Source organism: Mandrillus leucophaeus, unplaced genomic scaffold, assembly GCF_000951045.1.
Source record: "Mandrillus leucophaeus isolate KB7577 unplaced genomic scaffold, Mleu.le_1.0 Scaffold324, whole genome shotgun sequence".
Classification (NCBI taxonomy): Eukaryota; Metazoa; Chordata; class Mammalia; order Primates; family Cercopithecidae; genus Mandrillus; species Mandrillus leucophaeus.
Genome location: NW_012103410.1, coordinates 514027 through 527883, shown reverse-complemented (window position 1 = coordinate 527883; position 13857 = coordinate 514027). Strand labels below are relative to the sequence as shown.

The 13857-nt window shown below is 37.7% G+C and overlaps 1 protein-coding gene across 1 annotated transcript in view; it reads right to left on the bottom strand.

The window, feature by feature from the left end:
- The window catches only part of CCDC173 (coiled-coil domain containing 173), a 64211-nt gene that overhangs the window by 7476 nt on the left and 42878 nt on the right, over positions 1-13857 (bottom strand). The window contains exons 6-8 of the mRNA XM_011988146.1: positions 7598-7737; positions 4207-4399; positions 3036-3200 (exon numbers count right to left, since the gene is read on the bottom strand). Of these exons, the coding sequence (XP_011843536.1) occupies positions 3036-3200; positions 4207-4399; positions 7598-7737 (498 nt within the window). The remainder of the gene's footprint in view (positions 1-3035; positions 3201-4206; positions 4400-7597; positions 7738-13857) is intronic.

Genomic DNA, 13857 nt, shown 5'->3' with positions numbered 1-13857 from the left:
ATAGGTAGCATTTGAAAATGTAGGTATAATTTTCTAAACTCATTGATATTTTACAAGTTCTGATTTAACAACTATGTACTATCATTTATTTCAGAAACTTTCCTATCATGCATAGGTAGCATTTGAAAATGTAGGTATAATTTTCTAAACTCATTGATATTTTACAAGTTCTGATTTAACAACTATATACTATCATGTATTTCAGAAACTTTCCTATCGTGCTCAAAGTAGTGGCTCAATGAAACCTTTATTAATAGCCTAATGTGATACATTTGCAAATAACACAGTGACATAGCGAAACATGAAATTTAGATAAAACTCAGGTAACAGAGTTTGGAATCCTGTTTCAACCACTTACAAGATGTGAACTTTAGTGGTTTAGAATGCACAGCCACCATTGTCTCTAACCATCGGCTATTTTGGAGGAATTCACTCAACTCTACTGTGCTGGGTCAGCCCAATATACCATGTTCCCAGCCACATAAGATTAAATCAGCAGTGAATATCTGGACTAAAACCATTTACATTATTTCCCAAAAATTTTAAACTGGAACAATGAGTGACATTTATCAAGGGAGGTTGAGAAGGCACTGAGTGGAATAAGTAGGCAATTTGCCAAAAGGCAGTTTACCAATATTTTATACAAATTTTGTCTTTTAATTGTTTATATTAATTTACATTGGATGGGATTCTTTTTATGGCTTTTCTGTGATGCTCTGGTTGGCAACTTTTCATTTGTATTCTCTGTGGCACTTTAAGAAATGTTGAGTTTATTTTTTAAAATAAGTTACTTTGTCTACTTAGGAATATATTTAATATTCATAAAAATATTTCTCAAAATCCAAAATGTTGGCATAAAACAGTAGCCCAAACCTGATATCTACCATAAATTTAAATTTTTGATGGAACAGAGCAACCATATTTAATGTGAAATATCAAATTTTTCATTATTGGGTGCTGCAATTCAAAATTCAGTTTACATACTATTTGTGAAATTGGGGATAAAATACCAGAGTTTTAAAAAGTAGAAAATGACAATAAGATTGGAGAAAAGGTCAAAAAAAGGCCAAAATCTATCTCTCATCAAAGGTAAAATGCTAATATTTGGGAACTTAATAAGCAGCAATTTGGATAAGTTAATTTAGTAAATGTAGAAAAATATTGAGGGAACAGAAAGAACCATTTGAAGCACAGAAAGGAAGTGACAATGGAAGGAAAGAATTACTATGATGGAACATATGATTGGTACCTCACATTTGATATGCATTAAGCATAAATATAAGTTTATAAAGAAAAAGTTCCAAAAAATTAAGTTTAAAATCCTAAAAATGCTAATAGATGAAGGTAAAAGTACTTTCCAAGTACATTTGGAAGATAATAGCTAATTAACTATCCTGAAAACTGGAAAATAAGGCAAAAAAAAAAAAAAAAATCAAGTATTTTTAAAAATTGTACCTAACAGGAACCAAGTATTTGATCAAGAAAACTTCTTAAAGACTTCAACAAGTAAATCAGAAGGATTCCAAATACTGATCTTATTTGATCATGATTGAAACAAACTATTTTGGCACCCGGCCAAAAATTAAAAACTTTTATATCTCAAAGATATTATCAACAGAGTGAAAAGGTAACTCATGGGATGGGAGAAGACATTTGCAGATCATGTTATCTGATAAGAGATTAATATACAGAATATTTTCAAAACCTCTAAAACCCAACAGCAAAAAATCCAATTCAAAAATGGAGGCCAGGTGCAGTGGATCACACTTGGAGTCCTAGCACTTTGGGAGGCCAAGGCGGGCACTTGAGGTCAGGAGTTTGAGACCAGCCTGGCCAACATGGTGGAACCCCGTCTCTACTAAAAATACAAAAATTAGCCTGACGTAGTGGTGGGCACCTGTAATCCCAGATACTTGAGAGACTGAGACAGGAGAATTGCTTGAACGCTGGAGGCAGAGGTTGCAGTGAGCCGAGATCACGCCACTGCACTCCAGCCTGGGCAGTGAAGCAAAACTCTGTCTCAAAAAAAAAAAAAAAAGTGAAAACCAAACAGAAAAGGACAAATATTGTCTGATTCCACTTATGAGATACCTAGAATAATCAAATTCATTGAGATAGAAAGTAGAACAGAGGTTACCCAGACTGGAGAAAAGAGGGGATGGGGAGTTACTGTTTAACGTGTATAGTTTTAGTACAGGATGATGAAAAACTCTGGAGATGTAGAGTGGTCAGTGTGAATGTACTCAATGCCTCTGAACCGTACCCTTAACCATGCTTAAAATGGTACTTTTTTATGTTATGTTTTACCACAGTAAAAATCAATTTTAAAAAACTCAGCACTAAGAAAACCCAATTAAAAATTGGCAACACTCTTAAATAGACACTTCACAAAAGAAGGTATACAGATGGCTAGCAAGGATGTGAAAAGATGTCCATTATCTTTGGTCATTAGAGAAATGTAAAATAAGGCCATAAGATATCACTATACTAGAATAGTTAAAATTAGGGGATGACAATATCAAGTGTTGATGAGTATGTGGAGTAAGTTGTGCTCGCATACATTGCTGGTGGGAATGGAAAATGGTACAGCCATTTCAAAAACAGGTTTTAGTTGCAAATGATTGGATGCTAGGTCCTCTACATATCTTCTAAAATCTGATATCTCCATTCACCTCAAATCTGAAACCTATGAGATCCCAATCAACATAGTCTTTGAGATATGGGAAAAAAGTAAAACGAAGATGAGCATTATGGCCTGCCACATGCATTTGTATTTTCTTTAATATTTACTAAAGTATAATAGACACTAAAGAAGGATAAACATTCATCTAAAAGATAATACTCGCATGGGAACTTCACTGGAGATAAAAACAGAAACTAACCCTACATTTTTAATATATTTTATTGAGCCATAACCATAATGACCATTTTTTTCTTATCTGACAAAATAAACTGCTTGGGAGATAGAAAACTAGCATGAATTCTGTATTATATACTTATTGCTAATATAAGTATAAACATTCAGGAATAATTACCATTTGCTGAATATGGGCGTCTTGAACCTCTCGGTGTTCTTTATCAGCTTTGTATTTTTTCTCCTTTTCATGTTCCCAGAAAATTTGATCTGCTTTCATGACAGCCAGCAATTGTTCTTTAGCCTCTATTTTTCTTTGTCTTTCTTCTTCCTCTTTATTTTTCATCTAGACGTTTAAGGCAAAGGAAACAAATTAAAACCAGTTATAGCAACCATTCCCGTCTGAAAAGGCATAGAGTCAGAGAGTTGAAGCAGAGGAGAGTCAGCCAGGAGCAATACAGGAGCAGAAAAGTGCATGCACTTTTCTGGCCATGAGGCCAGTTTACTTTGGTTTTGCTCTATTTCCTGAATATCAGAAAACACCCAAGTGATACAGGACAATCTTTATTGGCTTGAAAAAGAAAATACAGGAAAAGAAAAAAGATCTTCTCAAGGAAGGGAAATACGTAAGTAAAAAATTAATTGCTCCAGTCATGCGTGGTGGCTCACGCCTGTAATCCCAGCACTTTGGGAGGCCAAGGTGGGCAGATCACCTCGGGAGGTCAGGAGTTTGAGACCAGCCTGACCAACATGGAGAAACCCTGTCTCTACTAAAAATACAAAATTAGCCAGGCATGGTGGTGCATGCCTGTAATCCCTACTACTCTGGAGACTGAGGCAGGAAAATTGCTTGAACCCAGAAGGCGGAAGTTACGGTGAGCCAAGATTGCGCCATTGCACTCCAGCCTGGGCAACAAGAGTGAAACTCCGTCTCAAAAAAAAAAAAATTGCTCCTATGTGTATAAACTATCAGCTATCCAAATTAAATGTTATGACAGTCATGTAAGATATAAGTTTTGAAATATTAAACAAATGTATAATTTTTACATGGTTTGTCTTTAAAACATACAAATGAAAAGTATACCACATAAATAACCTTTGTGTTTCAGATGGTTCTGAAACAGGAGAGATTATTACTTTGCATCTATAAATATCTCATTTGTAACTGACTGTCATGTCATCTTTGTTAGGAAGTAAACATTGTCCAATTTCAAAAATACAGGAAGATAAGTAATATATTGTTTTTAATATCTTGGCTAGTTTTTGGTTAGAGAGGCAGATGGGATGGGAAACATAGTAGAAAGGTCCTAACTTTGTCTTTCTATTTTTATTTTCATAATTGAATTGTTTACCACAATGGCTCTATATTCTGCAATTGTTTTTAATTCTGCTTTGTTTTTTTCATCTTTTTCTCTTTCTCTTTTTTCCCATTCAGCCTCAGCTTCTGCAATATCTCTAGCAATAATCATATCTTCATTGTCAAGTTTCTCTTTCAATAGTTCACTCAGGAAGTTATGTATTCTTTCTCTTCGTTTCTCCATAAGCCTGTAACAAAATAACCATACTTGTCAAATCTTCATGAACAGATGTCCAGTGGAGCCAACATAACTTAATTAGGGAGTCTGAGATAACTTGTCATCTCTTACAAAACTAACAGGAGCCCCATTGCTCCTTACATACATTGATTATTTTAAGTGGGAATTATTTTTTAACTATAAAGTACATATATTCTAAAATCCAAAGAGAGTAATATGTATAATACATCTCTCTCTCTCTCTCTTTTTCTCTCTCTCTCTCTGTGTGTGTGTGTGTGTGTGTGTGTATGTGTGTAAGAAATAAGATCTTAAAATTACCTACATTGAAAAATATTTTAGGCCAGGTGTGGTAGCTCATGCCTATAATCCCAACACTTTGCGAGGCTGAGGTGGGAGGATCGCTAGAGCCCAGGAGTTAAGAGACCAGCCTGGGCAAGATGGCAAGACCCCATTTCTACAGACAAATTTTTTAAGTTGGGCACGGTGGCTCATGCCTGTAATCCCAGCACTTTGGGAGGCCGAGGCGAGTGGATCATGAGGTCAGGAGTTCGAGACCAGCCTGACCAACATGGTGAAACCCTGTCTCCTAAAAATACTAAAATTAGCCGGGCGTGGTGGCACACGCCTGTAATCCCAGCTACTCAGGGGGCTGAGGCAGGAGAATCGCTTGAACCCAGGAGGTGTAGGTTGCAGTGAGCTGAGATCACACCACTGCACTCCAGCCTGGGCGACAGAGCGAGACTCTGTCTCAAAAAAAAAAAGAAAAAAAAGTCTTAGCCAAGGCAGTGGCACGGACCTGTAGTCCCAGCTACTCAGGAGGCTGAGGCAGGAGGATTGCTTGAGCCCAGGGGTTCAAGGTGGCAGTGAACTGTGTACCACTGTATTCCAGCCTGAGTGACAGAGTGAGACTCTATTAAAAAAAAAATTAAAGAAAATAAATTTTTTTTGAGATAGAGTCTCACTGTCACCCAGGCTGGAGTGCAGTAGCACAATCTCAGCTCACTGCAACCTCCGCCTCCTGGGGTCAAGCGATTCTCCTGCCTCAACCCAGCTAGTTTTGTATTTTTAGTAGAGAGGGGGTTTCACCATGTGCCCAGGCTAGTCTTGAACTCTTGACCTCAAGTGATCCACCTGCCTCAGCCTACTGCGTGAGCCACTGCACCTGGCCACAGAAAATATTTCAATATTTTATCAGACTACCCTGCTTACTCTATCATTGGAGGCTGAGGCTATAAAAGGCCTTTATTTAAATAAAATCAAAGAAATAATCTAATAATTAAAGTTATCAAAATCCTAAATATCCATCCCCTCACAATATTCTGTCTGGAATTTATTCACAGCACTTTTTTGACTTGATCTGTTTAAATTTCTCCCTTTACACTTTAAGGTTCCTTTTTTTTTTTTTAAGAGACAGGATTTTGCTATGCTGGCCAGGCTGGTCTCAAACTCCTGGCCTCAAGCAATCCTCCTACTTTGGCCTCTCAAATTCACTATGAGATTCCTCAGGTCAGAAATTGAATGGGTCCTCTCTCTAGTGAAGAGCAAAGCATGTGCCTGGTACATTATAAGAATAAATAAATTTTGTTAAATAAATTGGGGCATTTTAATTTATGAAATTGTATAAAAAATAATTTTGTTGTGACAAATTCACTTACTGAGTGAATTGGCAAAGCAGCATGTGAGAAATGATGAGAAAGGATACAGTGCATACTCCAAGGAAATTACAATTTAAAGTGGAGAAAAAACATTTATGCGAATGTCTTTATAACTATCCAAGACAAAGGGTAATAAATGCCATGAGAAAGCTAGAAAATGATATGGACAAAGGAGAAAAAAAGAAAGCTTTCAGAGAAAAGGTGACCTTTCAGGTAGAATTCCAAAAAACAGTATTTTAAACAGTTTTATTGATTGCTTACTATGCTCCTGACACCATTCCAGGTGCTGGGGACAGACCTAACAGTGAACAAAAAAGTTGGGCATGGTGGCGCGCACCTTTAATCCCAGCTACTCAAGAGGCTAAGATAGAAGGATCCCTTGAGGCTATGAGGTTGAGGCTACAGGGCACTGTGATCACATCTGTGAATAGTCATTGTCCTCCACCCTGGGCAACACAGCAAGACCTCATCTCTAAAAAAAAAGGTTTAATAAAAATAAAAATCTGTGTCCTCATGGGGCTTTCATGATTGCTGGGGGAGAGGGACAGTAAACAAAATAAATAATTTAAAAAATGTATATAGTGCTATATATCAAGCAACGAGGGTGGGAAAAGCAAGTAAACTGACAAGCAATTGGGGAGGTGGTATAATTTTAAATAAGGTAGTCAGAGAAAGCCTCAGTGACAAGGTAATATTTAAGTACAGATCTGACAGAGTTAAGAAAGCAAGTTACGTGCTCTCTGGAGGTGAGCATTCCCTAGAGCAGGCAGAGGCAAGTCCAGTACAGGTGAGAAGAAGGAGAGGAGAGAATAGTAAGAGAAGAGGTCTAAGGGATAAGGCTGGGAGGGATGAGCTGGGAAGATGGAAATTTGGGTAGGTGGAGAGCCTTATGGGCCATTGTAAAGACTAAGTGAGTTGTGAAGCCATCAGAGGATTCTGCACAAGGGGAAAGCATGATTTAGACAGAAACCCCCCATACTGCAATCTGGCCTCCTACTCTTATCTCTACATCCCATACCAAACTGATCACTAACATAAGCAATGTCCTCTAAATTGGATGAATACTTCATTTTAAAAATTATACTTAATCCCATTACTGACCTAACACTGATGACCGCTCCCTTCTTACTGAGACTCTTCTCCCTGGTGTTTCCCTGGTTTTTCTCCAATCTCTGGAAACTATTCGTTGGTCTTCACACTATCTTCTTTTTCCATTTGACTTTTAAATGGAGTTCCCTAGGGACTCTGCCACCTTCATTTCTTACCTACCCACCCTAGGTGAGCTCATCTGTATCCACAACTCCAACTGCCACTTATATACCAATGGCTCACAAAGCCATCTTCAGCTCATACTCCTCTGGAACAGCAGATCAGCATTTCTGACCATCTACAAGATGATGTCCTCATACCCACATCCCAAACTGAAATCAGATCACTGAATGCTCTAGTCATATATAAAATAAGACCTCTGTTCCTAAAGACTACTGTCATAATAGTCATAAAATCATAATAATTTCAGATAGTACTTTATTATACACATTATTAAAGCCTACCTGTGTGTTTCAGCTTCTTTTTCTTTCCCCATTTGTATAAGACACTTTTTTGCTTTGATAAATTTTCTAATCTTTTCATCTTCTTCCTCTTGCTGCTGCTGTTCTACAGCTTTGATAATATGTTTATCCTGCATATGTTCCTTGGGGGAAAAACTGTATGTATTAACTTATCACAAAGAAAAATATCTTTCAACATATCAACAGCTAACAAGAACCTGTCAAATGGTCACAGCTTCTGACCCAGTTATTTCTCTCCTGGAAATTTTATCCCAAAGAGATGACCAGAGAAGTGCATAAAGGTTTAAGTGCCATGCACTTTATCTCAAAGTTACTTATGATAGCCAAAAAATGGAAACAACCTCTAAATATTCAATCATAGAGAATAATCATGGAGAATATAGTTAAATCATACTCTCAGTTGCATGAGATGTGATTCAAATAATATAATCAATATGTAGGTGGGGGAAAGCAGAATATGTAACATTACATAGTATATTCCAATTTCACAAATACATGTAAGTACAACTTTATAATGTATAAATGACTGGAAGAAATGTGTCAAATGTTAACAGTAGTTACCTCTGGGGTATGAGATAATAGGTAACTTTTATATCTTATTAATGATTTTCTGTATGTCTCTTCAAATATTTCATGTCTTTAAAGTATGCAATTAAAAATAATTGTATAATAAGAAAAAATACACCAAATATATATAAAGTTCATTTAATGTTTGAATAGTCATATGGTTCAAAAACCAAAAATGCTTTTTACATACACAGTGTAGCGAGCGTCCTTCCGCTCCATCCACTATGTCTCTTCCTAATCCTCCCTCCAGACTCAAATCACTATTGCTAGTTTCTTGTTCAGACTTTGCTTTTGCATACATATATGAAAATACAGATATGTATTCTAACAAATTTTTAAAGTAGGTCACTAGTATTTACAACAAAAAGTAAAAATCTGTTCATATTAGCATACGTTCTATGAGCTCTGCCTGAGTTAGCCATCATAAAAACAGATGCAGTTGAGCACAATAGCCTGAATATATAGATATATTAGTATATTCTGTTATTTAGACAGGGTGTCTGTTGCCCAAGGTGCAGTGGCACGATCATAGCTCATGAAAGCCTTGAACTCTGGGGCTCAAGGGAAACTCCCACCTCAGCCTCGAGAGTAGCTGGGGCTACAGGCACGAGCCACCGTGCCTGGCATATTCTGTTATTATATAAGTAGAAACCAATTCAAAGTAAAAGTTCTTAATCCTCCAATATATTTATACCTCAGGGTCTACTATGTGCCCAGCACTCTTAACTAATCTCCTATTTTATGGGTTAATTTTACAAGCCTATAATCTGGTTAGGAGATATATTGGTCAATATGATCAACATGAAAAACTAAAGCAAACAGCAAACTGTTAAAAGTGATTGTTTTGGATAATTCCTTACAAGTTTTATTTTACTGTTTTCTCCAAGTTTATTCTAATATTCACAAAGACTTTTTATAATATGAAAAAATATAGAGTTGATTAACACAAAGTTAATTCTCATTTTTCAATATTGAAAGCTTAAGCTCAAGGTTATATAGCCAGTAAATGGCAGAGTTAGCATTAAAAACTAGGTCTCTGCTACTCCAAGCCTACTTGGAGACATAAAAAGTATTCCACCCATTATCCAAGAATTAGATTTTAATGAAAACAACAACATTTCAAGTAAAAGTCTTAGGAATTGAAATTTTCATAGCTAAAATTAAAAAAATCAACAGAAGACTTAGAATACAAAGTTGAAACTCAGTAGAACAAAAAGAAAATGGCAGAAACAATTAGTTGCCTACCAAAGATTATTTCTTCTGTGCTTCATTAGCAGCAGGACCCAGATTTTATTCAGGGTAGAAATATGCTCAGCTAAAAGACTATACATCCAGCTTTCTTATCAGCCAGGTGTAACAAAATTATGATCAATGAGATTCAGGGAAAACTGTTAAGTGGGACTTCTTGGAAAATTCCTTAAAAGGAGAACAGCCTGGGCAATGTACCAGAACCCATCTGTACAAAAAAGACCAAAAAAATTAGACAGGTATGGCAGCACATGCCTGTAGTCCCAGCTACCAGGCAGGATGAAGTGGGAGGATCACTTAAGCCCAGGAGGTCAAGGCTGCAGTGAGCCAACATCGTGCCACTGCACTCCAGTCTGGGAGACAGAGTGAGACCCTGTCTCAAAAAGAGGAAAAGGAAGAGGAAGAAGAAGAAGGAGGAGGAGGAGAAGGAGGAAGAGAAGGAGAAGAGAGGAAGAAGAAAAGAAAAGGAGGAAGAAAGAAGAAGAAAGAAGAAGAAAGAGGAGGAGGTAGAGAAGGAGGAGGAGGTAGAGAAGGAGGAGGATGAGGAGAAGGAGGAGAAGGAGATAGGAAATAGAGTACTCCCTTTTTACCTTCATCCTTTCTTCCTTCTTGCTATCTAGAATGTGGACATGAGGGCTGAAACTCCAGCAGCTATTCAGGGCCATTAGGCAAACTTGAGGACAGATGCCATCTATGTACAAAGAATAACAGAGTAGACTGGGTGTGGTGGCTCACACCTATAATCCCAGCACTTTGGGAGGCCAAGGCAGGCGGATCACTTGAGGTCAGGAGTTCAAGACCAGCCTGGCCAACATGCTGAAAACCCATCTCTACTAAAAATACAGAAATTAGTGGGGTATGGTGGTGGGTGCCTGTAATCCCAGCTACTTGGGAGGCTGAAGTAGGAAGAATTGCTTGAACCTGGGAGGCAGAGGTTGCAGTGAGCTGAGATCATGCCACTGTACTTCAGCCTGGGTGACAGAATAAGACTCCATCTCAAAAAAAAAAAAAAAAAAAGAGTAACAGAGTAAAAAAAAGAGAAGGTGGTGTCTTAGTCCCTGTTAACTCTATAGCTGCCGTTACCACACACCCCTGCACTTTAAACCTGTATATTATTTGCGGTTTTCTATCATATGCATTTAAGCCTTATCTTAACTAATGAGAAAAGATTCTTAGAAATTACAGCATTATTTCAAAAAATCCAATGTCTATCAGAGGGATTCTAGAACAGAAAGATAAAATGGAAGGGGACAAAATTATCTAAGAAATAAAACAATAAAAGTTCTCAGGATGAAAGAAATATGAGTTTACAGAATAAAAGCATCAACTGAGTGCCCAGAAAAATGAATGAAGGCACATAATTCAAGGCACATCACTGTAAAATTTTGGAGCACAAGAGATAAAGACAGGACCCTAAAACCATTCAGAAAGACAGAAAGAAGAAAAAGAAAAAAAGCAAAATGGCCAGGCATAGTGGCTCACCCTTGTAATCACTGCACTTCAGGAAGCCAAGGCAGACAGATCACTTGAGGCCAAGAGTTCGAGACCAGCCTAGCCAACATGGCGAAACCCTGTCTCTACTAAAAGTACAAAAATTAGCCAGGTATGTGGCACATGTCTGTAATCCCAGCTACTCGGGAGGCTGAGGCACAAGAAGTGCTTAAGCCCAGGAGGCGGAGGTTGCAGCAGTGAGCCAAGATCATGCCACTGCACTCCAGCCAGGGAGGCAGGGTGAAACTGTCTCAAAAAAAAAAAAAAAAAAAAGAAAAGAAAAAAGAAAGAAAGAAAAGTAAAAATAATTGCATATGTCAGATGAAGATCATCAATGGCATCATACTTTTCAATAGCAATACTGGATGCCAAAGGAATATAGAACAGTGAATACAAAATTCTGAATTCTGAACCGAGAATTCTATAACCAATCAAACTATAAATCATGCATGACTTTAAAAGATAAGCTTTTCATACTACCATACTGGTCCTTAAAAAATAATAAAATAAATAAAAATGATTAAAAAATAAAATAAACTTTTCAGATAATTAAAACATTTTACCTCTCATACACCCTTTCTTAAGGAAGCTACTCCAAGGTGTATTTTAGCAAGATGAGGGAGTAAATCAAGAAAGAAAAAAAAGGAAGATTCAGGAAATCAGAGATTTAGCCCTAGAAAGTAATATTCTACGCACACATCACAGTTTTTAATGTTAACAAAGGTTAAACACATAACATACACCCTTACAAAAAAGGTCAAAATGTAAAATTAAAACTTTAAACTCTTACAAATTTTAAAAAAAAAAACAGTTTGTGTTGGCTACCATTTGTACAACACACTTAATTTAAACATTTTCATTTTGGCAGCACATGAAAAAGTGATGGTAGAAAATAAAGTCATTGGGGGTTTTCAAATAGCAGAACTGGCAGTTTTGCCATGTAGGAGAAGCAAATAAATATTAGTTTCCCCAAAATTCACATTTGAAAATATTTAGTTAAAAGTCACAGAATTGGCCGGGCGCGGTGGCTCAAGCCTGTAATCCCAGCACTTTGGGAGGCCGAGACGGGCGGATCACGAGGTCACAAGATCCAGACCATCCTGGCTAACATGGTGAAACCCCGTCTCTACTAAAAAATACAAAAAACTAGCCGGCCGAGGTGGCGGGCGCCTGTAGTCCCAGCTACTCGTCGGAGGCTGAGGCAGGAGAATGGCGGGAACCCGGGAGGCGGAGCTTGCAGTGAGCTGAGATCCGGCCACTGCACTCCAGCATGGGTGACAGAGCGAGACTCCGTCTCAAAAAAAAAAAGTCACAGAATTTTTCTCAGTAGAGACCCCAATAATTAGCTGCTGTAGGTGACCTGTTTGAAAGGACAGTATCTCTTTAGAGTATAATTTTACTAATTTGGGCATAGAGATGAAGTCTTAAGAACATGAACATGATCTTAAAGGAGGGAAGAGGAACAGAGGAATACATAAAAGCAAGAAAAATGACATGGTAATTGCAATCACTAAAAAATTGTATTCTCAGTCAGTGCAGAATACTGTCTTCTGTCTACAACAGGTGCTTATTCCTGAACTGTTACTGCAGCATGGATTTAATTTGCTTGGAGTTAGTCTGATCATTCAAATGTTTTATTGTGTACCAGAGAGCATTTAGAAGATATCCTACACTATTAGGAGGTTCGTCCTTAAGAACTTCGATACAGGCCAGTTGTGGTAGCTCACATCAATAATCCCAGAACCATGGGAGGCCAAGGCAGGAGGACCGCTTGAGCTCAGGAGTTGGAGACCAGCCTAGGAAACACCCAATCTCTATAAAAAAATTTTAAAAAGTAACCAGGCATAGTGGTGTATGACTAGTCCCATCTGCTCAGAATGCTAAGGTGGGAGAATCACTTAAGCCTGGGAAGTCAAGGCTTCAGTGAGCTGTGATCGTGCCACTGCACTCCAGCCTGGGCAACAGAGCAAGACCCTATCTCAAAAAATAAAATAAATAAAAAATCAGGAAGATATGTTACCTTTGTCTACCAGATTAGGCTTTAAAAAAAAAGAACTTTGATACAAACTTTCACATCAAGTTTGAAAGTTTTGGCAAATGCTCCCACTGAATATACTTAATCATAGAGTCTTATGATACCTACTATATTAGTCCATTCTCAAATTATTATAAAGAACTACCTGAAACTGGGTATTTATGAAGAAAAGAGGTTTAATAGGCTCACAGTTCCACAGATTGTACAGGAATCATGGCCGGGAGGCCTCAGGAAACAACAATCATGGCATAAGGCAAAGAGGAAGTGAGCATGTCTTCATATGATGGCAAGACAGAGAGAGTGTGAAGGGGGAAGTGCTACCCACTTTTAAACAATCAAATCTCATAAGAATTCACTCACAAGACAGCACTAGGAGGATGGTGTTAAACCATTAGAAACCACTCCCCGTGATCTAATCACTTCCCATCAGGACCCACCTCCAACATTCGGGATCATAATTCAACAAGGGATTTAGGTGGCGACACAGAACCAAACCATATCATTCTGCTCTTAACCTCTCCCAAATCTCATGTCCTTCTCATATTTCAAAACCAATTATGCCTTCCCAACAGTCCCCAAAAGTCTCCACTCATTCCAGCATTAGCTCAAAAGTTCAAGTCCAAAGTCTCATCTGAGACAAGCAAGTCTCTCCCACCTATGAGGCCATAAAATAAAAAACAAGTTAATTAATTTCAAGATACAACGGGGATACAGGCATTGGGTAAATGCTCTTGTTCCAAAATGGAGAAATTGGCCAAAACAAAGGAGCTACAGGCTGCATGCAAGTCCAAAACCCAGCAGGGCAGTTATTAAATCTTTTTTTTTTAAATTATACTTTAAGTTCGAGGGTACATGTGCACAACGTGCAGATTTATTACATATGTATACATGTGCCATGTTG